At 38.1% G+C, this 26,339-nt stretch overlaps 1 protein-coding gene across 9 annotated transcripts in view; it reads right to left on the bottom strand.

The window, feature by feature from the left end:
- Nucleotides 1-8,963: 8,963 nt before the first annotated feature.
- RGS22 (regulator of G protein signaling 22) overlaps nt 8,964-26,339 on the bottom strand; it is a 63,391-nt gene continuing 46,015 nt past the window's right edge. For 6 of the 9 annotated variants that reach the window (XM_072924853.1, XM_030266487.4, XM_030266484.4 and 3 more), the window contains 7 exons: nt 24,451-24,612; nt 21,368-21,547; nt 19,722-19,862; nt 16,073-16,270; nt 14,264-14,366; nt 13,618-13,710; nt 8,964-11,690 (listed from right to left, as the gene is read on the bottom strand). In XM_072924853.1, the coding sequence (XP_072780954.1) occupies nt 13,637-13,710; nt 14,264-14,366; nt 16,073-16,270; nt 19,722-19,862; nt 21,368-21,547; nt 24,451-24,612 (858 nt within the window). In that variant the 3' untranslated portion in view covers nt 8,964-11,690; nt 13,618-13,636. Of the gene's footprint in view, nt 11,691-13,617; nt 13,711-14,263; nt 14,367-16,072; nt 16,271-19,721; nt 19,863-21,367; nt 21,548-24,450; nt 24,613-26,339 lie in introns of those variants that run through there. The other 3 variants (XM_030266485.4, XM_072924856.1, XM_072924855.1) reach the window with 3 other exon arrangements.

The following is a 26,339-nucleotide window of genomic DNA, read 5'->3' on the forward strand; positions in this document are numbered from 1 at the left end:
TTTTCTTCTATACCAAAGCCAGCAGATCCTGACATCAAATGAGAGAGATGGGCCCTTAAAACTGAAGAGGAGTTGCTTTTTCTATGATTGAATTAAGAAGAAATACGTGTCAGTAGAAAATTTCAGAGGGAAATCACACAACTGTGGCTACAAGCTGGGAGAATGTTCTTTTCAATAGCAGTTTGAATGGATGCAATTTGGACAACATTCTCTCAAACTGAAGAAAAGTTTGTTACAATAGTTGAGACTAAAATGAAGAATGCCTAAGAGTTTTTCCCATGTGGATTAACACAAAATCCCCAAATGTTAATGATGTCATGCTGAAAGAATGGCAAGATGTATCACCAAGGGCAAATCATGCAAATTTGGTGGCCTCCTATAACAGGGTCACAGCATTGGTGGATGAGGGACGAGTGACTGATGTCACCTACTTGGTCTTGTGCGAAGCATTTGGCACAGTCCTGTATGACATCCATACCTCTAAACTAGGGTAATGGCATTAAACTGAAAGATGGCAGATTTAGATTAGCTTATAAGAAAGAAATTCCTTACTGAACTTGCTCTCATGAAAAAGACCATACAAAAGTAATTGGAATAAAAGCATGGCAGGTTTCAGGGCTACTCTCATCATAGATAAGATATGAGTAATTTTCCTGTAAGCATCAGTCTTGTGGAGACAGAATATTTTGGTGGATGGAACTAGGTCTGTAAATAAAAAAATCTTGATTGCTGTTTTCAATAGCTTCCTTCACGGCTGGCCAGGTCATTACATTCTTTTCTGTGGCCAGTTTCTCCATGTGCCTGAGATGCTGCTGGCTAGGCATCTTTGTGTTATAGTTAGGATGCTAAATGAAGTGCTAATTGTTATCATCCTTTGATGTCATTACTGTGGAATATACAGCCAACTCCTTATTGTTCTGTGTAAAGGGCAGTTCAGGACTGTGCAAATAAGAGATAAAAAAAGGATGGAGAGTACATTAGAGCAAGAGCCACGGAAGGGGAGCAGAGACAAACAGCTCCATTAGGGCAGTTCACAGAGTGGCTTCCTGTCACACCAGTTTCTGAATGGATTGTAGGGCTAAGTGTGGTTTGGACCTGAGTAGACCCTGTGCATCCAAATGCAGGAAAGTAAATGAACCTTCTGAAAACAAGAAGGCATATACAGACATACAGAGACATGAGCAGTTGTTTCCTTCTCAGCAGTTGAGTCCACCTCTCCCTGGGGGTCCGGACACCTACTACAGTTGTCTTTGGGACACAAATATTAGGATTGTTCACTCAAAAGGTGTCACAGCTATCGAAGTAGAATCTCCAGTCCTTTTTTTTTTCCTCTCCAAAATACTGTAGAGCCATCAGCAGTTTACACTTCTCTATTGTGTCCTTGAAAGGAATCAGCTTTTGAAAAGTGAAGGAAGGTATTAATGCTAAATCATTTCTTGCTTGTGCTGCACCAGAATTGAAAGTAGAATTTACTTCTGACTTTAGTGAGAGAAAATTTAGTCAGTGAATCCTTGTCTTTTCCACAAAATGTGCCAGCTGTGATACTCAGGACTCTACTTTCTGTGGTGTGGACTGACGCCAACTAGGAACAGGACTGTGACAACCAAGTGATTTTGCATATGCCACGAAATGTCTTTAGATAATCATAATTTGGATCAAATTAGAACCAAAAATCTACTGGAAAAAGATCACATGGGACATCAGCAATCCCCTGAGCCAGATGCAGTCCCAAATAATTTAGTATAAAATCTACCTATCACAAAAGAAACACAAGGTAAACAATGCTATGTGCCACATATGAAAATGCATACATTTGGGCTCATCCTCCCCTTTCTGTGCCAGAAATTAGCTGATCAAATAGTCTCTGGCCACAGTTGTGTCTACATCAACCGATGGCGCTGTGGAACAAAGATATGGTGTCACAACAAGTTTTTTAAACAGAATTGGAATGGCAGCTGTATGAAAAAAATGAGGGTGAATCAATGATTCCTAAATGGAAAAAGTCAAAATTAGTAGGGGGGAAGAAAAATATCTCTGTACTTCCAAAACAGCAGAATAAACAAAGGAGAAAATTTCAAATCACAATAAATGGAGCAGACAGGGATTTCACAAGCCTTTGTTGATTTTATGCAAGTTTCTGAAATAGAAGAATCTAAAAAAAGTGGTTTCTTAAGTTTTATTCCACTTGTCCAGAGACAGATTTTGGTATAGTGAATACACTTGAAATAGTGAAAGAATTATGCAAATTATCCTCTGTTTGGTATCATTATGAGTTACACTGTCAAAAAAAGAGCTATTTCCCGAGTTCCCAGATTGCAGTCAAGACATGGCTAATGCGTGTATTCAGATCCAGAAGCAGAAAGCACACCAGGATTCAGGGCTGTGACATTAACATTCATGTGACCCATTGTTTTCTGGATTTTGTTTCTGCATTAATTGTTTCCCTTCTGAAGTCCTCCAGATTTGGGGGATCTAGCTGAAACAGATAAACTGTTTTAGGAACAGGAGAACCTTGACTTTATAAAGTGGGCTTTCAAACAAATAGAACTCTATATGCGTCATTCTTATGTAGAAGTTTAACTTACACAAGTGTAACTCTGTTATTCTTGCCATTATGTTCCACATTATCGTCTGATTTCTTAGAAAAAACCAAAACTACACCTACAAGAAACACCTCCTTCCAGTCCCTGTTCCTTGCTCAAAACCCTTTGAACAATGCCAAGATTCTTCTGTCTTTTGTGGTTTTAAATGTTATGTAGCTTCTCTGCAATGGAAATAAAGTCATCAAAGAAAAATTTTTATACTGTTCCTTAATTCCTCTGTATTTGAGTAGAGGTGCCTTACTCTGAGAAAGTTTTCTCATTGCTCATCCTTGTTTTTCCAGGAACATGCTGAACCACCTTTACAGACAAGTACTCCAATCTAAAATTTAACCAGACAACACATAAAATTGTTACATGTAATTCTGTCTCTACAGGCCCATCTCAGCAAGTGACAACCCACCCAACGTGGGCCACAAGCATTTCTAGCCTGCTTTCAGCTCCAGAAAGTGTCCACAGTAAGAAAAGCACAGGAGCAGAGTTACTTCCTTAAAAAATGAAAGCAGGGGCCACAACATGAGGACAAAAAGCCAAGTTTTCACACTCCTGTTCAAAGCACACTTTGGTTCATGTGCTGTGACATGGTTTAGTTTCACACAAGGCAAAATTCTCTAGCTGCAAACATCATCTACCATACAGAAACTGTATGCCCAGCAATCCTACATGCACCTAGTACATTTGCTAGTGCTCGCCTCCTGGATTATGGATGTGTTACTCTAAGTCAGAGCAGAAGATTCACATGGGTACCCTTCAGTAATCCAAAGCCATTGAAACAAGGAGTGTTCTTTACACATTAAGTTTAGGCCAGACCTTTTGTTAGCTTCTATTTTTCCCAGATGTGATCAGTAAACATCAGACCGCCAGGAAAGCAGGAGGTGGCCAACTGCCACTGTTAATACAGGTATAATTTTGCTCAAGGAAGTAATTCTCACAGAAAATGACAGACTAACCTCTCTGTGGGTGTAAAATAGTAGCTGTGAAGTGGGAAAGCCTCCTTCAATTAGAAGATCAATTAGAAGATCAGACTCACCCTCCACAAGGAATTACATTTGCACCTTCCTTGGTTAGGGTCAAGGTACTTGCTTGGGCTGGTCTTGGCTCAGCATGCCAAGACCACTTCTCACTTGGAGGAGTGATCTGCACAGAGAGGAGAAGGGGCCTTGCTCAGATGGGGGCCAGCACCCTGCAAGGGTGACATCTAAAACTTTGCAACAGTAGGATTTAACCTAGGGATATCTTTGCTGTTTATTCAATTTACCTAGTACAATAAGAGCTCAATCTGACAGAAAAAGATTGGCCCAGGTTATATATAAAGATCACTTTGCAACTAGTTCCTGTGGCAAATTTTAGACTTTTTACTTATGGATTTCTGAACATCTTCTTTTAGTCTGTTTTAATTCACACTGAGGTGATGACATGGTAAGTGTTAAGAGATGTTGGCAACTTTTCATTTCTGTGCCTGAAATTAGAGTCTAGAAGGAGTGAAGGATGTCTCAGATTTGTTGTGATTTGTATCATCATAGTGCAGTCACATCAATCAAATCATGTCCATTTATGAAAAGAGAGTTCATTTATACAATTAAAAACCAAAAGTAAAATCAAAACTACCCCAGAGATGATGTGTCTTGACCTCTTTATGATCTGGTGAATTATTTGTGAGCCTGAAAATTTATTCCTGTTTCCAATTACATTACCTGGTCTAGTCAAATATTCTTCCTAAGGAAATGTCATTGCTTTCATTTATTTTGTTATTGGAAGAATCTACCAATTTAAGATTGCTATGTTTTGCAAAGGCTTCATACTTTCTATTTGATATTTGATGGTATTGAAAATATAATGGATTTTCTTTATAATCATAACCTTGCGAACATTTTAAGTCCCCAGTATCAGGGAGTTTCTGACTACAAAATCTGCAGACAAGCTAAAATCCATCTCAGATTATGGTCCCAGCTTTGAAAGGTGAGGCACAGTCAGACATGAGGCTCCTAGAAAGTAGTCAAATCATCAGTTCATGGTTTTTTTAACTTGTTATTGGCATAAACTTTTGAAAATATCTATACTTAAACCAGCCTGTTTTAACTTTACTGTTTTGTTTGAAATAATCTAATTAGGAAATTATGGGTCTCAGTTTTCTACTGCATTGAAACTTTTGAGCTTCATGATTAACAAAACTGGCAATAGATAACAGTATAAGCAACCTTAAATATATTTTGCTTAAATGATTTCAGGATACATTTTCCTGAAACAAATTTGGCCATGTTCAGTACGGCATTACATGTAAATGTCTGGAAAAATTGCAGTGTTTTTCCAAGCAGGAGGCATGAGATTACTATAATCCATAGCCCCCACCACAGTATTAATTAGCATGGCTCACTAACCAGGGACATAATATTTGTAAATGAAACTCTAGAAGGGCATCAGTAAGGAACAGGATGTTGAAGCCAAATGGAAAACATAAACCAATAAAAAGGCTGAACTAGCTAGAAGTGCAAGCTCAGCCTTTGAAGTTAGTTCAAGTACTGCATGCTTTAATTTTGGTGTAATCTTATGATGGAGGTACAAACAAGAACTCAGAAACAGATTTTGTAACATTTGGCCCAATTGTAGATGAATCAGTTTGTTGATGGTTACCAACAATTGCACAGCCAGAGAAGCTGTGGTCTTTGTTAAACTAGATTGAATAATTGGCTTCAGTGGGAGTTTCGGGTGCAGAGCAAATGAAGTGTCACAGCCCTTGACTCTCGTAAGATGCCTTAGCAGAGGCTAAGCTTTTGCCTTCAGAACAACCTGAATATGGATTCAGAGAACATGAGTCCCTCAAGGGTTCATCTACTCACTCCCTTGCCCTAGTATAGGTCTGAACATACTTAGTCATTCCTGGCAGATGTGCATACCTTATCTGTTTTTAGAGCCCCTCTGATGACAATAACGATACCAAAAGCTCTCTGGGAAGTTTGTTTCTAATGCTTAACTGTTGTCTTAGAACACAATCTCTGATTAGTACTACATTACCTTGGCAAGCCCAACTAAACCTATGTATTTCTTTGTTTTGGTTTGTCATTTTTTAATATACTTTTATGTGGAACTCCAGTGACAAAGCCGTGCTTTTCTGGTACTTTACTCAAAAAAAATTCACTGTTTTTGTCTTTTGGACAGCTTTCTGAAGGCCTACTATTGCCAGGTGCTGAGCATCTCTGGAGACATGAATTAAGAGAACGAGTTTCAATACATTCAGCAAATTACAGGATCGGGCAGCCAGGAGTTAAGATGATCTTTGAACTGGAAAGTCATAACTGGAAAACGAACATAATCATACACACTCTCCTTTTTTAGATCAAGCACTCACTTCATTAGCTTGAAAATAGTAAATAATTTATTGTAGTCTTTAGTGAACAGCCCAACACATGCTGTTAATTACTTTCTCATTTGAGAGAAAAAACACAGCAAAAGTTAATATTTTTTCCTGCATATGCTTTCTAGAAGAAAAAGAACTCCCCAAAAATGCATTTATTTCTCGTTCCAGAAGCCATGCAGACCTCTGGAAGGAGCCATATTCCTCAACAAAGCAAGTGTAAGGGCTCTGTTTCTCAAATGCAAGTGAGTACAGACACAAACATTGTAATGAAACAAAGACTTTAATTTCAAAAAAGTAACACAGAGGAAAATGGTTGAAATATTGTATTAGAAAAAAAATTATATACACCAAACTTAAGTCCTATGTGATTATGATAGTAAAACAGTTTACCAAAGAAGGTAATTTTATGCATTTGTTTGATTGTGTGTGTGTGTGTGTGTGTGTGTATATATATATGTACACGTATACATGCCTGTAAATGCATATGCACATATAAAACTGTGAGGGTGGAAATTATTCTAGAGATGTGATCAATTCAGTTCCCAAAGTACCATTTTCAGGAATGATAAGTGGTATCCAAGCAAAGCAGAGTCTGGGGTTTAAAAACCCAGTGCTGGCTTGGGTCTTGCAGCTGGGATGAAATCCATTGAGTTGTCTATGGATGAAAACTACTAAGAATGCTATAAGCTTGTTGATTGCATTTACTGAGCTATAGTCACCATGGCCTATTGTAGTGAATAATTCCAGGGAAATCTCTGTATTTACTGACTTTGTCAGATGGGGAATATTGCATAAGCTATTGTGTGCCTGTGCATTCCTTGAGTGTGATGCTGTGGTCTTTTTCGTGCTTGCTGTGTCAGTTGTTTCATTTAACTGTTTCATTAACGGCAAAATTGCTTTGCTTTGTTCAGAAATCCTATTCCGAGAAGCAAGTATTACTTTCTTCTTGAACTTCTTGCCAACAAAAGATTTTCAAAAACATGTGGTACAGAGGAATCGTACAAGTTTGTTTGAGAGCAAAACGAAATATCTAAAATTAAAAGCACAAATCCACTTACTACATTCCCATTTTTCCTTTGACATGAAATGAAATCTTAACGTGAGAAATGCACACAGTTCATCAGCATACTCTGAGCAAATATATAATTAACATGTGGAATAAGCAAAGCTGTTGTCAACACTTTCACATATGTTACCATGAAACTAAAATATTTTAATTAGTAAAGAAATAGAGGAAAATCCAAGTAAATACAGCCTGTGCTTGACATAAAAATTTGCTTGACTCTGTGAGTATTAAAAATAAGAGAATCTCATCTCTACCTTAAGTACCTTCACCATACTAGGACAGCTTAGTGAGTCCTGCATAATTCAAATCTGCTCCAGTGCTCTGATAAATAATTGCTTGACAGAGGACTGTCCACTGTGGTCATTGTGCAAATGCTTTACTAAATCATTGGTAGAAATAAAAATGTCAGTTCAATAGTAGGTATGTAGAAAGTGTAGACTTTGGTGTTTTGTAATAATCCCATTTGCTGGACTGACAGAACCTTTTTTGAAGGCTACATTATAAGAGGAGAAAATAAAAGAAAACTATGTAGCAGTACCATGTGGCTTCTGATTTGGGAACTACAATTTAGCCTATTAGACATGGGCTTGTTCCAAAAGTGCACATTCAGACAATCATGCATGAAGGACTTAGAAACACAGATGTGAATTATAACTCTGTGAAATTCTGGGAGTGCTCAAAATTAGGTGGATTTGAACTATGTATGCAGATCCAGATCTAAAATTTTTGTTCAAACCTGTCTTTCCCTAACATTTTTACAGCAACTACTAAATGTATTAAAACCAACAATGTTCCATAAGCTTAAAAAAATACCAGTTAACCCCATCTTAGCTGTATTCAGACATGATTCACAATGGCTGACTAAAAACATTTCTATAAAAAGGTAGTAACAAAAATCACCAGTTGACTGTAATGGGACAGTTTAAATAGGTCAAATTTAAACCAGATTATGGCAGTTCCACTGACCACATACAGCTTCACAGTGATCAGTTTGACCCAGCATTTAACAATAAAAACATAAATAATTGAAGGGTTTTCTTTTCCAAGTTTGGAACAGAACTTTGAAACATCTGTTCTTTCTTCAATCCTTTTTACACACACGCTAAAGTCAACATTTTTGACTAGAGCAATGGTGTTGGTTGGGACTGGGGCTGGCCATTTCACAAGCATACAAGAGGCAGAGGATGGCAAATGTACCTGTAACACTGTTTTGGGCTAAAGGCACAGAAGAAGCAATGAAGGAGCACCTGCCATTTTTCAGTGTTCTAAACAGCAGGAAACTGAGGGTCCCCAATCAATGAAAATATCCAATTAATTGATGCTTTTATCTGTAGACTTCATTACTGCAGGTCTCTCTTTTTTTTAAGTCAAACATGTTTGCAAAGTGAATCACATGATTCTTATGTAAATTATGAAGGCACAAATCAGTGTGACCTTGGCCACCCCATACTGTATAGTAAGAGAAACTGGGTCTGCTCCACCACTACTGTATCTGCTAAACCACCTCTTCCCATTGCTGATCTCAATATCTGATGACTAAAAACCAGATTTTCACACCTGGAAGGAGTCAAGTGAACCCACAGTTCATGGTCTAAGACAGTTCCCCATTAACAGGACTTTAAGAAATAGCCATTAAAAAGGGATTGTGATGATTACAGAGGCAGTGGCAGAGCAGCATTGCACAGACTCAAAGGAAAAAGCATTTTGCCCCTTTTATATGGCCCAGTCATGGCTACTATCACTCTTGTAACTGACAGAAGTGTGCATCCTAGTAACATAATGCAGCACTATGTAGTTTCAGGAATTCATCTCATGGTCTATTTTGTGTCATCCAGCAACAGAAGAGAAGTCAAAGCAAAATGTATAAGCCCCTTCTGAAGCACAAAATCACAGCTTGTGTTTGTGTTGACAGTAAAAGTATTTGAGTGAGCAATTTCAGGTCTGCACTCTCAAAAATTACAAATTGCTTTAATAAACGTCAGGTCTGATGAGAAAAAAGTGAAATACATCGTAATAGCATCTTAATGTAAATATTTATGAATTTAAATTACATCTTTAAAAATCCAAATTAATCATTCGACTATTACAGTCCATTAATTGGAAGTAAACATCAAAAGTAAGTCTGAATGAGTATGATTACATTGTGCATTTTAACACTAATAGAACATACATCTATCCAGAAGTTTTCTAGGTTTGCAAGTTTCTGAAAAAGAGAATTGGTTTTATTGTCTGTAACAGCAAACTTCCCAGAGAACTGTTGTTCTGCTGTAGAGACTTCTGAGTGTTACAAAGTATAAGTATTTAAAATAAACAAGGAATAAATTTTCATTGTCTGAAGGCAGAGGTGCTAGGGTTGTTGAGAAAAAACTTTTCTAGCTCTTTAAAACACATAGGTGGTAAATCAGGAACCTGAGAGAGAATAGATCTCAAGAGCAAGACAAAAAGACAATAGCAGTACAAGTGTTCTGAAGTGATATAGAATCACTAATAATACTTAGTCAGTTCTCAGACTCCCTGCTGGAACTGGTCCCTTGGGATGAGACTCAAACCAGTATTCCATTTCTGGTGTATCACCAAATAGCAATTCTAGGGTATCTGCCATTGCATTAGATTAGATCCAGTAACCTAGAAATCCAGTCCCTGTCTCTTAATGTATTCTCTGTTCAATTGCCCAGTATTTCTTTAAAACTGACACATAAAATGAAAATAATGATATGACATGTAGTACTAGCATTACTGACACATGTGATCCTTCTCAGTTGCGTACTGAAGACATGGCCGTGGCAATAAAACAGTGCACGTGTGTCTACATACACCCTTATGTTTCAGCTACCCTGGAGACAGAATAGCAAACTAGATTGAGAGTAAACTTCAGTTTGCAGCATTTTGAGTGAATAGGGCAAGTCTGAAAAATTCTATTCACTAATTAAGTACTTCTTTTTAAGTTTCATTAACATGTATGATATCAATGATCACAGCTGTCTGGGCAAGTAGTTTTTTGCATGACAAGTTTGCTGGTAAATTTGTGTTAACTATTTGGCAAGGCTGGAACATTCACAAGGAGTTTTACAATTTGTAACAAATATCTGGAAAATACTTTTAATTTTTTTAAGTAATCCAAGTGTTAATCATGTCAGAAACACAAGCATAAGATAAGCAATGCCTACACATTACTTAACTACTTCAAAATTCCATGAAGGGAAGAATTCAGCAACACATAAACAGCCTGCCATACTCCAGCATTTGGTTGCGTGCACTGTACTGACCACAGCAGTAGAAGGTGGCCTTCCATGTGCTTTTTTGGGTGACATACATCGCTGCATGATTCTTCTCTGCCTTTCACATTAATGAGCGGTAGGCCACACAGTACCACATGTGCTTTGCTCACTACAAGATGCTGCATTCCAACCTCCTCAGATATATTGAACATTAAAGATGACTGCATTTGTGACATTTAGGAAAATGTATTTTGTGTTTTACTCCCTTGTAGCTTCCACCAAAAACATATTTTTCAGGTAACTCAAACACAGAATGAGTGCAGACAAGCATGAAGCAAACTCTGAACCATGAACAAAGCAGGAATTGAACCAATAATCTCCCTTCTCCTTCTGTGAGAATATATGATCAGGGCATAAAAGAAAAGTGTATCCATAAAAGAAAGTGTATTTCTTCCCTGCCAGCCTTTCTCCAGCAGAGACCCCCTAACTCAGGGCTAATCCTCAGGAACTGAGCTCACTGGAGCTTGCTGATCATCCTTTCTTTTACATGCATTACACACATGTGGGGAAGAATGGAGCCAACAGCTTTGTGGCTGGGGACTGGTTTTTAAAGAGGTCTGAAGAATGTGGAGAGGTCTAGTATCATCCTGTCTCTTGCCTGGTAGTTAATTCTTCCCCTACCCCCTCTTAATTTCTCAATTAATCCTTGGTCCTTAGTCCCCAACATCAACTGTGCCCCGAGTATTTTTAAAAATTTTTAGAAGCAGGGAGAGCTACAAAAGAGCTATGAGCTCCTGCAACCTTCTGTTGAGTAATGCCTTGGGACTAATGATATTGTGTAGAAGGTCCCAATCTTATCTCTGTCCTGATAGATTTTAAGCCTTTCTTGTGGATCAAAACTCAGAAATTAGACAGAAGGTGAACTTTGGAACTGGAATCAGATTGAATTGGGAGGAAACAAGAGCATTTGGATTTATAATAACTCGGAGACCTCATGTGTTATCCTCGATGAACAGAAGTTGTGTGAATTGCACAGTGAGAGCACAGTGTGTCAAAACTCCCTGCTTCAGGGTTTTCAGTTCAAGGCAGTGTTTTACTTACTCATTAGATCAGGCACTGAAGAACTGGGTTTGATTATAAGATGTTTAAGATGGAGACTACCTAATAGTTTGTGCCATCCATACTTCAGTGGAATCCTACTGTGATCTGAGCCTCAAGGTGTATTATTGAATTATTTATACAAGAGCCAGTGTCACAATAAGGTTGAAATGGAACACATTGAAAGATGTTTATTTTCTAGCCTTGATCTCATGGTTCTTAATAATATTGCAAGTCATCATCTTTGCTCTAGAATTGTAAGAACAAACCTTGCATGCACATTACATTTATGTCTCCTGGTCATCTCCATTGAATATCTCTGCATTCCATTCCTCAGAGAGATTTTAATGTGCCTGAAAAGGTAACAAAATGTCATTACTGTGTTCAGCCAGTTGGAATAATCAGAACAGTTCTTCAATAAATGCATCAGCTCCAACTGGGGAAATCAATTTATTGCAAATTAAAATAAATCATTACTGATTCAGGTGGTGGGGGAGAGAGGGAAAGAAAATAAGAACATTTACACATTTAGAGAAAACACTTTTCCTCCATGTTTCCCAGGTTCAAGTTCACTCCAAGCACCTCTCCTCCCCTCCTTGTTATCACTGCTGGTTGCACTCTGTCCCTTTGGTGAGGCACTGGGAAGCCCCTTCTTCCTTCTCACTATTTTCCTCTGCTGCAGCATCAATCCTCCATGGGCTGCAGGGAATATCTGCTCCACCACAGCGCACCTCCTCCTCCTCAACTTCCTCTTTAACCTCTTCCTCTTACACCTCCTCCTCTGCCCTTGGTGTTCCCTCTGTTGTTTACCACTCCTTTTATTTTTTCCTTCACTCTCTGTCTTTCTTTGCTCTTTCTGAAATGTGTTTCCCCAAGGTGCCACCGTCTTGGCTGAGGGATCAGCCATGTCTTGTGATGGGTCCATTGGAGGCAACTGGGACTGGCTGTTCCCAGCACATGGCAGCCCTGGCCTTTCTCACAGGCCTCCTGCTGCCAGCTTTTCCATTTATCCCAAACAGACCAGGTGTGACCTGCTCTGGTACAAACTGAAGGGAAGATGCCCCATCAAGAGCATTCGTGCCCTTGTGTCTCACCATACCAGCAGAGTGGTCATATCTGTCACTATAGGATAGTGACAGGCAAATTTCCAGTGGCATTGGAGAGTGGACTGCAACTGAAGCTGGTGGGAGAGACCTCTCAAATCACATGAGACCTCAACTTTCTCATTGTGTTAGCCTGGTACCTGGCAGGAGTGCAGTTCTCCGGTCTGGAATAGCCAGGGCAGGCCAGAGCTGGCTGGGCTGGGCTGGGCTGCAGTAAGGGGTGAAGGTGCCTTGTGGTCCCTGTGGTCACTGGGCCCAGCTGGAGCTTTCTCAGCCACAGAGCAGGAGCAGAGGCCCTGCGCCAGGACTCCATGGGGAGCAGTGGTGCAGAAGGCAAAGATGTGTGGAATACAGCCACACCCGTGAGGCCCATGAGGCCCCAAGTTCCTGGATTGCTTTAACTGCAACTGTAGAACATGGTAAGAGGGCAGAAAGAGACTGGGAAGGAAGACCAAGGAATGCTGCAGTTTTCTCTGAAATAATTTTCAGAAAATGCTGCCATAGGAAGATTATGTTCAGACACTTGAAATTTTAGGAGGACTAGTGAGGGCAGGACACCAAGTTGCCTAAAAGAGCAGTGCTAAGTACAGAATTAGAAGAAGAAGGAGGAGCAGAGAAAGAAGGTAGCAATATTCCAAGTCCTATTAATTTTTTTAAGTCCACCTAATTTCAACATAGGGTAAAAATACAAAAATCCCAAAAATCCCAAACCTCTCGAGGATTCTTCCTTCTAGGAATTTAAGCTTTGAAGCAAAATCTGGTTTTCTGTCCTTATCTTTTTTTTTTTTTTTTGCTGTCCCACTTCTTTCTCTCAGTCTAATATTTAATTGGCTTTGGCAGAGGTGATCTATTGCTAGTTCTGTGTCAGGTTCTTGACAGTAACTTCATAGGGTCTGAGATTTTTCCAGTCATCTCATGTTCCTATTAAAAATATCTTAACTGGAAAGCTTAGATAACCTAATTTGAGAGACTGCCATTTTGCAACAAAATTCCATCTGGTCAACATTAGATCCGCTAACCATGGCTGACGTGAAAAATAAGCTTGTTTTCATATGGAGGCTGTACAGCTTCAGTTAAACATGATTTGGAGCAGGATAACTTACTACTAATGAGCATCAGCACTGTCTAGTTTTTAAGAATTCACATTTCAAAGCACACTTGTCAGTCTGCTACTCACTTCTGCTTCTTCGGAAGATTCAGAATTTAGTCTTTGTAGGAATGGTGGCTTTTACAGAGCTTTCAGGCTTCAGGGAGGATATAAACAAGGAACCTGCATATGTAAAAAAAATTAAAATTATGTGAAACTGAAGGAACTTAATATTACCTAGTGCTATTGCCTACTACTAAATGGACATTTTTAATAAATAAACAAACAGGTCATAATATCCTTGGCAAAGACCTACAAGGATATTCACAGCTGAAATGAGGATGAAGCAATGCCTCCCACATCCTCCAAAAATATACTGACAGACTGTGAGGAAGATGTTTCAGTATCTGCTTAAATGTAAGCTGATGAAGCACAAGAAGCCAAGGAGGTGAAATGCGTATGTGATTGCCATGTCACTGTAGAATGAAGAAATGGCTTTATTCCTCTCTGCAGTGGGACCTGTGCTGTAAAGGCAGTGCAGAGATACCCTGCCACTTTTACTTTTTCTCTTTAGGAAATACACCACTCGTCAGTACAGCACAGAGTGCAACTCCCCTACAGACAGCAAAAGAGAGGCAGAGGTCTCTGTGCACAACTCAGAAGAAGAGCTTGTACTGCAAGAATTTCACCTAAGCTCTAAACTTATCCTGCTAAACTACAGAGCTTGGTTAACAACCTGCAGGGAATGATGATGAGGTTTTCTCCAGATCTTCTTGCTTTTTAATAAGTATTCTTTCCTGCTCCAAGGCTTCTATGTACTTGGAATAGGACCAGGAAGCCTGCAAGATCCATCAAAAACATCCAGGTGATATCACTGTAGTTTCTGATCCATTTCAACAGTAAGATAAAAAACTTGTTTATATTATATTCCTATTACTGGATAATTACAAATATTAAGAAGATCTTCTTTCATTACAATATTGGAATAATGGGAGAAAGAGTAAGTAAATCTCAAAACACCATGATTTAAGCAAGTTTGACAGATACAATGTTTATATTTATTCTCCATCCCTTGTCTGAGTGTTATTCTCTCTCCTTTCTTCTTCAAAAACAAAGCAGCAGATCTTTACCCTCCCAAAATATCATTTGTGCTATCAAGGACTTAATTTTATCTCTATGCTACACACTTAGTCCTACTCTTGGACTATGATTGCTCTATTTGACATGAACCCAAACCAGCAACTGATTTGTTGCATATAAGAAAAGCTGTTTCTAGCTTATGTCCTTTCAAGAATGTCTCATTAGCCTCACAGCTCCTTCTGCCTGCCCTCTCCAGCAGAATGCTGCTACCACTAGAGGCAGATCAACGGGAGATGTCATCTTTTCCTTTTCTAAAGATAAACTACTGCTCTTAAAGAAAACAACCACAGTTCAGACTGCATGTAAATAATAGGTTTCTCTTCCAAAACAGGATGAGAACTGCACTTTTATTTGGCTAGGTTTTTTTCTTATGGCATGAGAAGTTTGGAGCCAATTTGTCATATCATGGTTCAGTAAGAACTTATATCACCTTCCTATAGTAGGAAGGGGCTTGCAGAAGGAAGAACAAACTGCCCTTTAAAATATTATTGTTTATTCTACCTCTTCTTGAGGGCTTAAATGTATGCCAGGGATGTACTGGCTCACTCAGCTCACTTTTTTTTTAAATAGGTATGAGCAAAAGTAAAAAGGTCCACTTAAGGGTAAGAGTGTAAGCTTATCTATGCAATTCACACTGTGGTTTCAGATTTTGGGGGTATTTCACAGTACCTTTTCCTATATTCTGCTCTTCACTACCGTAATGTCATGGGAAGAGTTCTATGGAATACAAGCAGTAGCCAAAGCGTGATTTACTCCCAGTTCACATGACATATCTGTGCTTATGTGGTTGCACAGGTTCCTTATTATGTTCTGGCAATGCCAACTCAGCCATGAATGATCCCTTGATATGCCCAATGTAGCTTGTTTGTTTTCCCTATTTCCCAGTAAAATAACTGTTACCTTTTCACTACTGATTTGATGCATGGTCAGAGTCATTATGGAAGAAGTCTTCAAGTGGTATTTGCTGCCAGATTTTCAGATACCTAGATTTTCTAAAGGAGTTCAACTTCAGTTTTTGACATATGACCAGAACAGGATTCTAGCCTAAACCAAATTCTTTCAGGATACGAATTTCACAAATAATGAAAAGCTTGTTATTCCAGAATTGAACGACCTTTTATTCAATTTATCTTTAAATATAGATTCTTTTTTCATCTATACATCATAAGACCTTAACATTCTGTTAGCTATTAATACTACTCAGAACCTACATCTTAAAAAAAATTAATAAAGAACAAAAAAAATCACCTGTAAGGTAGGTAAACTTACAACAGCAAAGCTAATTGTAGAAGAATGAATAGTTGTTGAAGAACCATCTGACAACAGTATTCAAAACCAAACTCCCCCTTCCACAAGATCATTTTATCTCTCTTCAAAGATATTTGTAGAAACATGTATTATTTACCTTCCTTCCGTGTCCTTCTGTAGATGCTAAAAGTGTTGATGATCTTCTCTTCACATCAATCTCATCTAGCAAAACACTCCTTGGCAGTTTAGTCAAGGGCTTAAGCTGAGTCAAGGGCTCAGGCTGAGTCAAGGACTTGGGTTGAGTCAAGGACTTAAGTTGAGCCAAATTAATGAGTTTTTTCCCTGCTTCTTTTCCCTGTAAAAAACACGTCATAATTAGATGTGAACAACAATTTCAGAGCTAAAGTAAAAAACAAAGTCTGAGGAACCAAAAACTGTCATTGGAAATGAGATAGTGACATTTTCAGTAATGTTTTGTAATGCTTAGTTTCATAATTCATCACGCTGAGCATATTTTAAAATAGCAGCTGCTTTTTAAAAGCATTTCTTAGTTCTAGTTCATGTTCCCTGTGCTCTATACTCCTGCAGATCATCTTTCTTTCAGATTCAATACCTGCTCCAAAATATACGTAGGTGACAGGGCAGATCTGCAACAGAACATATTTTAAGAAAAGGGCCTCTAATTTGTGAGCCTCTAATTTGGCCTTGAGTATAAAAGTAGAATGCAGGATTTGTTGTGATTAATTCCAGGTTGGTCCAGTAGCCGCGTATGAACTACAGTATACAAGTTAGGAAAGGAGGCAATGTACAATCTACAGTGAAGAACAAGGCATTGTAACCCTTGGCAAACTGCTCTGATCATGACAAACTGTCATTTTCATGTTGGTTTGTTTCACCTTTGCACATTCTCTCTGATGATCCTAAAACTCTTTATCATCATCAACCGATGTTCATATTTGATGTCACAAAGAGCTCTCTCCAAGAGCTGAGTATTATAACCCTCCCATGTTCCAGGTGAGAAAGTGATAAAAAAAAGGGATCAAATGGTTCCCAAAGTCACTTAGCAAGTCCCTGAAAGATCTGGAAAAGGATCACACTGTCTCGTTTCCTTGCTCCCTAAGTGCCTTTTCCTTCCTCATAATTCCCACTGTCCTGTAAGAGTGACTTTTGGGTACAGAACTGCCCAGGCAGTGTGATGCTGATCTCTTCTCTGCAGAAACAGGCTTGGTAACTTCTGTGGCACACTCAGTTGGTGCAATGGGGATGCCAATGCAAACACAGAGGTATTGTGAATACTATTGCACTGCAGTTTATGTTTGCTGGCTCTCTCAATGAGAATGGTGAATTAAGCAAGGTCTTTAAAAATGACTTCTCATAATAAATTAATCAATATTATAGTGGATTTAGATCCCATGCCATTACACCACTTACTAACAAAGAAGCTCATTGCTCAGAGACATAGCAGAAACATAGAAAAGGAAAATAATGTTGATGGCTTTCTTTGCTAAGGACATGGAAAGAGTATGTTCAAATCCACAATGTAAGTTAAAGCTAAAATTTTAGAGTTATTTTTTGCACTTGAAAGCAAAAAATCTAAAATCTATTTTGGAGATAAAATGTTATCATGTACATAACAAAATACTAGTACTGGCATCAGCAGTCTGCAAAAGTGACTTATATATTTGAAAGTATGTGGTAAGTGCATCTAGCAGCTAACAAAGGGGAAAGTCAATTTCTAGGATGCCTTTGTTAGAATTTTTCCCTTAAATAACAAATAGGCACACAAAAAATATTGAGATAGTCAAACAAAACTAAGTTATGAATCATTGCTCAGTGAAAAGCTCCTTGTCTGCCCATTTTTTCCACTATACTACATGAAAGTCCCACTCTTATCTGTTCAGTTCTAAAACTGAGGTAAGCACAGGTAGATTCAGTGCCCTGGGGATACATGTGTAATGAAAGAAGAAAGCAAATTCCTCCCCAGGACTATGATTGTGCTGTTTGACATAAACCCAAAATAGCAACTGATTTGTGGGGTGGAGAGGAAATATATATAAAAAAAGCTGTTTCTAGCCCTTGCCAGAGCTTTGCTCTTGTTCAGTGAGCCTGGTGGGGCAGAGGAACACAGTCCTAATTTTCTTTGCCAAGAAATCATCACCTTCCACAAGCCAACAGGTGAACCTGCTATTGCTCTCATGTTAGATGAATCTTATCAGTATCCTTCAGGGATACTACATCATTTGAATTATGTTGTCACTGAGAGGACAGAAATCTCAGGCAATAGAACAGGAAATGGCAAATTCTTTAAACAATACCAGAAAGGGGAAAGTATTTTTTAAATATTGGAAAAAATTATGTGTTGCACCCATTCTTTTAAAAGATTTTAAAAAGTAGCTGGTTTACTGATTTTTTTTTTTTTTTTTTTTTTTTTTTGTGTGAGGAGAAGAATAGTCTACAAGCTGTTTACTAAGCTGCATTCTCTGTCACTTTCTAAAATTTCTTACTCTATTTCCCTGCTTAGAACCATAAGTCACCATTCCCCTTTGTTCTCCATAAAAGCTAGGCTTTTGCCCTCCTGCCTAAGATTTGCTATTTATTCCTTGATCTTAATCAGAAATATCATAGACAGGCAACAAACAGATGGAAAATAAGTCTAAAAATGCAAAAGTTTATTACTTTGAAATATTGCATTCTTGCACTATCAGTATTGCCAATGGCCTTGGCAGACGTATGTATATGGCGACATTGTGCTTTGGAGAAAATAAGATGAGTTCTTGGATTTGAGACTTCCCTTGACATTAGTGTGTGGTCTTGAGTAATGCTTCACTGGTCCTCAGCTTTCATGTGCATAAAGAATAACAATGTATATATGTTTTTATGGGCCTGTGTCTCTCTCTGTCCAGATACCTGTGTGGTTCATATTACATGGAACATCTCAACACATCTATATGGTATTTAGAATACGGAAAGGTCTTTGTAATGCTACTTATTATAGTTTGCAAGTCCAGTTCTCTGCCCTTAAAAAAATGTTCTTTCCTCAAAGCTTGCCAAACAATTGTATTTAATAAAAAATAAACTTCTTCAAAGCCTATAATCAATAGAAAAAGAAGTCCATTATATATTAATTTTAAAAATCCAAGAAAAACAATTTTACAAACAAGCATTCCATTGTAGAGGTCAGTTTTGTTAATTTGCTGAAACTGTCTGGAAACTTGCTGTGAACAATCTGAAAATTTCACTTTCACAGCTGAGAAATATTCAAGAAAAGGCTAAGATTATGCAAAGGAATTATCACATAAATATATTTTTAATAATGTGCAGGATTTTCAAATGGTCCTTCTGGAAAATAGGTATGAAATCAATTTTGATTTGGGTTTGGTTTGATTTCAGTTGTGGTCCAGAACGTAAATTCTAATATAAGACAATACATCATGAAGCGCAAACAGATCTGCAATAGCCCACATGGACTAGCTGTACACATGGACTGTACACATATTTATTGTTCTTAAAGTAGTCTTTTTTTTCACTCTTCACTTGGCACAAAAGGTGACTAAAATACATTTTTTTCTTCTGGTAGATAATGAAAGGAGCATTCCATTGACTCACCTGCTTCAAGTCAAACATATATGTATGTATTGGCAGGACTGAGAACTAATCACCTTAGGACTGGGTTGCATGTAAAGCTTGAAATATATAACAAGATTAGGTAGCTTTAGATCAGGCTGGGAAAGGGATATTCTATTTTATGTATCTTTGCTCATATTATTGAGGTCATCAGCGGTCACCTGAGGCTTTACAAGCCTTACCTTTGCTGTTATCCCTTCCCTCTTTTGCGTCTCTTTTTTTCCTTTTTTCTCCAAGGCAACTAGAATTTTGTTACTCTCCGGACTGCTTTGGAATTTACAAAATTCTGGCCAAAATTTAAACAGAAGAGCAAAAATACTCATCTGTGCAGGAAGAAAATAAAGTCAATCTTGACCGTATTAAGGAAACAGTTGACTGTAAAATAAAATGCAGAATGAGATAACTATTTTTTTTGAACACACAGCCTTGTTCCTCCCACGTACTCTGTCCTGACATTTCAGCCCAGCTTTGCTCGGCACATGCTTTTCATCAGTGTGTTTATTACTGGTGAGAAATCTTCCTAAAACACAGTTAAAAGGCACTTTCTTTTTTATATTTCCCTAAACAATTGTTTGCATTAATGAAAACATCCATCACTTTTTACAAGTATTCTTGATAAAATATACACTAGTAGAATTGCTTTTGCACCACTGTTCTGCTCAAATATTTCAAATATTCAGTTCATTAGGGAGAGGGCTTTTTTCCCCCTCCTTAAGAGAAAGGAAATACTTTTTTGCCTCTGGAAAGGCTCTTAAACCACATTACAGATCTATGAGCAAATCTTGGATAATTTTTAAATGATATAATCTCTCACAGGGTCGTTTTTGAACTAGAATAAGAAAAACAATTTTAGAAAAGCAAACAGAGGGGCTCAGTGAATTCTGTTGCTGCACGTACTAAGGCTCACATTCTTCAATTTATTTAGATGTTTAATTTGCATTGAGAAACCTGGCTTCAAAGGAGCCAAGCATGCTCACTGCTTCTGGCTCAAGAGGCTTGAAAGTGACATGTGAGCCACTGTCGGGTTCCAGTCACAGCTTTTTGGCCTAGTTCTTCCTTTGGTTTTGTGCCACATTTCTGGAGTTCACTGGGTTTTACACAGGCTGGAACAAGACTTCCCTTTCTCTTAGGACCTATATGAACCCTTTTCTCTGAGAAATCATTCTTCTCTTGTCATCCAAACACTTTATGGACTCACAGTTGATGTCTAAAGGCATTGGTGGCAATTATATAGGAAAAGAAAAACAAATACTTTCTTGGACTTAGAAGATAAGGCAGTATCAAGGGATAAGAAAATAATAAGTCTGTAGTAAAGGTTCCAAAATTGCTATTCAACCTGATTAATAGAAAGATCAGAGAGAAAATTGTCTACAGCCATTTAATACATACTTTCTGTAATAAAGGAGGGAAAGACATTCAGCAAGTTAAGCTGTCTTTGTGCTTTACTCACATCTGCATCTTTCATAAAACATGAAAACCACAGACTTTCTAACTCCTAATTACTTCTGTGACATTAACCAAGTGGTCAAGAACAAGCAATTAAGAACATAGACAGAATTCATTTCTACTGCCAGAATTCATAACACAGACCTAGATAACACCTTTCCAGGATCAACTAGCTGTCAGAGATTTTCTTTAGAGCAGTACATATCTGAAGACTCTCTTCCATCTCGACCTTACATTCATTGATATATATTACTATAGCTTTCTCCTTCAAGCCCAGGCTTGTGTGTGGAGTCCCAACTGTCACATAAGCAATGAAGACTGTTTTTAAAATCAGGCACTCAGTCCCTAGCCAGATCTATTACAGATTCACTCGGTTTCTTACCTGTGCCTCTCTAAAAATGTAAGGTCCTAGTTCTTTCCTATGCTCCACAATCTTCTTTGCTTGTTCAGGTGGGATGTCAATCTGCAAAGCTGGGGGTATGGCAGAATTAATAAAGCAGTCAATAATAGCTGTGATCTTTTCCTGAACTATGGCATCAGCACAATGAGAATGGCACAAGTCCTGAAAGATTAAAAAAACCATTTTCAGTCAAATGGAGACATAGGCAAGAACTTTTATAGGGCACCACTGATCAAAGAGTCAAACAAAAATAATTATACAATAATTTTTTTTTCAGTATGCAGTGCAAAATTCTTTTGGTAAATGTGCATGGTCAAAACCGTACTTCTGACATGCACGGGGCTTCTGGTTTGCAAATGCAGATGTATAGCAATCATTGCTTTTAGGTGATAATCTCTGCCTGTATGTTTGAATGGAACAGCATGGATTTAAAGTGCACACTGGCAAATAGGAGACATTTATGAAAAGAGAAACATATCTACAAGTGTGAAATGCACTGATTTTCACAATGAGCCTGCTATGACTTGCATAGCCATGATAACTAAAAGATAAAGAAATGTTTTAAGTGCTCCAAAAAAAAAAAGAGGGGAAATATTTAGATGGTACAAGATATTCTAACCACAAATGTTGTCACAAAAGGGGACAATGTCAGCTACCAGTACAATCTTCCATTTCTTGAAATCTTCTACTTTCACCAATCATGAAGATTTTCTAATTTCCCAAAACCTTGGGGTTTGAAAAAACTCTGTACACTATAGAATACAAAACAAACTTGAACTTACAAGAGTGAGATGTCAAAGGAACATTGGGGTTTTCTACTTTTTAAATATGATCTTATTGTTCTTGTAAAGTCTGTTATTACTGTGTTTTGACACCCTGACGATGCCACCATTGGACTTTGACATGAAGAAAAAATAATTCAAAAAGTGTCCTTACAACACTTCGAAACATGAACTTTCCCTTTATCCATACATTTCAAGAAATTTGTATGACACTAGAAGACTGTCATGTATATCTTAGAAACACAATGAGCACTCAAGAGTTTTCAGGAAGAGAGCTCTTTAAATGAAGAATCAGAATTTAGTTTTGGTATAGAAGGCTATATATTTACTTTGCAGAGAAATTGAAACCATGACTTTTAACCAGAAATGTGGTATGTGAAAGAGTTGGCTTGCTTTGTTATGAATATTTTTAGTTTTGGGAAGGAAAAAAAAAAAAGAATTATAACAACTATAATAAAGAAAGTAAGGCAATGCAAAAACATATTCAGTATATCCAAAGAATATATAATATGGCTTTCTTTGCTCATCTAGCATAGAAGGCAGAGAGCTGTAATAAGAGAGAAGACAAACAAGTCATATGATATGAAGAGAGATGAGACCAAGCATAGATAACCAGATGGAAATGATCCACAGAATTATATTTCTTCATATTTGTTAAAAAAAAAAATCTTGCTTTTGGATTGTCCCAAGATGTGTCTCCAGCCTCATGGGTTATGGGGAGTGATGCAGTCATTGACAGCTAAAAGGAGTTTTGTCTAAATTGATGGCATGATAGGGCTCAGACAATACAAGTATGCACTGTGCAAAGTGCTGCCCACGCCTTTGGCAATATTCCTGCAGTTCAGCCTGACCCACAACACTCCTACTACTCCAGCCCTTTGCTTCTACAAAGAGCATCAACTGCCAACCATGACAAATTGCATGCATGGAGAAATATGGTCAGATTCTACTTTTTCTGGATAACAAGACAAATAAAATTAACATAAATGCAGGAAAGGGGGTGGCACAAAAAACAATGAAGGCTTTCTTCAGAAAGCAGTTCTACAAGGAAAAAGAGTTAAGACCACGCTCCACATTAATTTGCAGAAAGTTTCCATGTCCTCCATAATGTAGCAATGAAGAATCACAAGTCTCAAAACAACTTCAAATATCTAGAAAAGGGTTTATGTCATGGAACACCGGGTGCCTTCATACCAGAGGGTTAATCTGAACTAGTCACTCTGTAACCATGAGAGAGCCAGCAGCACCCCTAGAGAGTTTTTCAGCCAGTGATCCCCTGCCTGGGGATCAGAGCGTTTGTGGGGAAGAGAGCTTGTCCCCTGGAAACAGGAGCTTCAGCTTCTAAAGCAGACACCAAAATCAAATTCATAAAATTAAATAGTGAAAGTACACCCACATGCCTGCAATGGATCTCCAAGTGCTACTGCAACAGCAACGGTGTTTACAGCCCAATTTCTGAGCACATTGGCTAATCTCATGCTCCCTGCCTGCCACATCCACACAGGCTATGCTCAGGAGCCAAGGAGAGGTTCTGCACTCCGGTAGCACTTTTGCATTAGGAATATCCCAGAGGCAAAAGGAATGAGGAATACATGAAAGATCTGTGCTGTCCAGGATATTTCTAGGAGGCTGCAGTGTGATTTAAAGTTTAACTCCAGAGGTTTTCCATTGTGTTTCAACCCACACAAGCAATTTCACAAAACTACATATAGAGAGAGAGACATAATCCCTAGTGACTTTACCCATCACATTTTACTTTGGTCCCAAGCTCAGCTCAAGTCAAATTTGATTATACAAAATACTAGGAAGCTGTGGTCTGCATTGTACATATAGGGTTTTTTTGATAGATACCATCTTTACATCTGTAGATTTGACTGAATTTTAAAGTTACCTCCTTTTTGAGAAATTACCAAATTCAGATAGCAGCTTTAAAGACAGAATGAACATTTTAATGCTTGCATATTTCTGTTGCTCAACAGATGTACACCAAACTCTGGGCCTTAGCAAGATAGCAGTGCTCCTTTAGAGACTCAGAATGCTACAGTTTGAAGAAGCATAAAGAAATACAGGGATAATGAATTTGAGTCAAGAATAGCTACTCTTCAGAAGTGAGGATTTTCACTGACAAAAAAAAAAAACAAACAGTTTAAACAGCAAAAGAGCTTTACTATGAACAACAGAATGCCCATAGATATTTTTGTTAAAATTCTCCTAATATGCAAGAATGGATGCATTTGCTTACAAATTGAATGCTATTCCATTTGCTCTGTTTTACCACCATACCTTATACTTTTGCACCTCTTGCCAAAAGAGCACTCCGTTCCCCAGGAGGTCTCCCTTCAGTGCCACAAAGTGTTGAAACAGATTTGCTGTCACTGGATCCAACAGCGCCTTGCGGAAAGCAATAATTTCACTAGATGAAGAAATACTCTTATTGTCCACATGCTGTCAAAAGAAGAAATAGATGCACCAAATAAACTTTGTTTCAAAAAGCAATAACAAAGGCATTAGTTAGTGTAAACTGTCTGATTCTTATCTTTGCACTGACCCTAACTTTCAGTAGTTTATGAGTTCATGACATGGATACAATAAAATGTGGCAAGGTCTCATTTCTTCCCTTCTTTTTTTTTTTTTTTCCTTTTTTTTTTTTTTCCCAGTTTGGTTTGGGGAACATTTTTTGGAAGATGTGATGGAGAGGAAATGACTGACAATGATTTAGACCATATGACTGCATACTACGAAGTATAGAAACAGCTCTTGTTATTGATTATGGTAATGGGCTACTTTTCTAGAGAACAGTTTGAGTTTTATGCAAACAAACAACAAAGGAAAAGGAAAACACAAACCACATAGCTTAAAGTTGTAAAATGCTTCTGACAGGGATCTCACCAACAAAATGAGGTCTGAAATGTGTTGCTATGATCACCCACAGAAGCCAGAGAGTTTGCTCTCCGTGAAATAAAGCTACCAATAGTAAAATAAAGTCATTGAGACATTTAGGAAATCCTCACGCTGCCAAGCACAGAACAGTAGGCAGCCAGGAAAGGGTGGGGAAAGAAAGATGGCTTATGCCGGGACAGTTTGTTTGAACTGAAGTTCATGCTGGCCTGCCTTCCTGAACAAACAGTTCTTGTGCTGTTGCTGAACAGCAAGCCAAACAACCCCTTTCTGTTATCAGATGGATGAATGGAAACCATCTAAAAGTGGTTTAAAACTCTTCAAGTCCTAGAGGGGTGGAGTGCTGTTCAATGGTGAGCATCAGTCAGAAACATTTTTAGTTGTTGCCAAAAGTCCTGGAAATCTAACCTGATCCTAAGCTGAAAGGGTTTCTGCAACTTATCTTAAAAATAGGGGTTATGCTCAGTGTCCTGTCACAGAGCCTGCTAGGGGTGACAGCCTACCCTGGCAAGGAGGGTGGTGGCTGTCCAGAGGGTCCTTGGGTGAAAATAAAGGTAGCTCAGTTTAGGCAGTAGGGTTGGATCTTCTCAGCCCTTCTCCAATTCTCCAAACATGTTCTATTCCCTGTGACTAAAATTTAGGGGACTTTTGAGAAAAATTATTTCTAGGGCATCTTCATGAAAGGAAGAACAAAGCATTGCTTCCATCCCTATACCAATAGATAAACACTGCTTATTTTATGGGTCAACAACCTTGAAGCAGAACATGGAGAATAACCATCTTCCTGACAGACAAAGGGAAAACTCAGTTAACAGAACCCACATGCACTTTGGATCCCTTTTGTGCTGATGGTTTGCATGGATAATTGGTGACCTGGTCTCTAGTTTGATTTCAACAGACAATAAAAGTTCAACTGAACATATGTACACAACTTGTATGTTGGCAATCACAAAAAGTTCACTGCTCTTCAAGAGGAAAAAAAACTGGCAAACATCTGATGAAATCTATTATTACAAAGGTTTAAAAAGTTTAAATTTGATATTATCTCAGTGCTGTGAGATTAAAATACAATTCTAAATTAAACAGATACTGTGAGATATGATTAAACCTGCCCACTCTGCTGCATACTTCACATTCCCTTTTGTGTCTGCACGTAATCCACTTGCAACAATAAATAAACTACCAGATGCTGGAATGAACAGCTTGTCCAAATAAGTCCACCGCATGCAAAATACAGATAAATTTGAATTAAATGTCCAGTATTAGTTTAAGGA

This window comes from Taeniopygia guttata, chromosome 2, assembly GCF_048771995.1.
Source record: "Taeniopygia guttata chromosome 2, bTaeGut7.mat, whole genome shotgun sequence".
Taxonomy (NCBI): Eukaryota; Metazoa; Chordata; class Aves; order Passeriformes; family Estrildidae; genus Taeniopygia; species Taeniopygia guttata.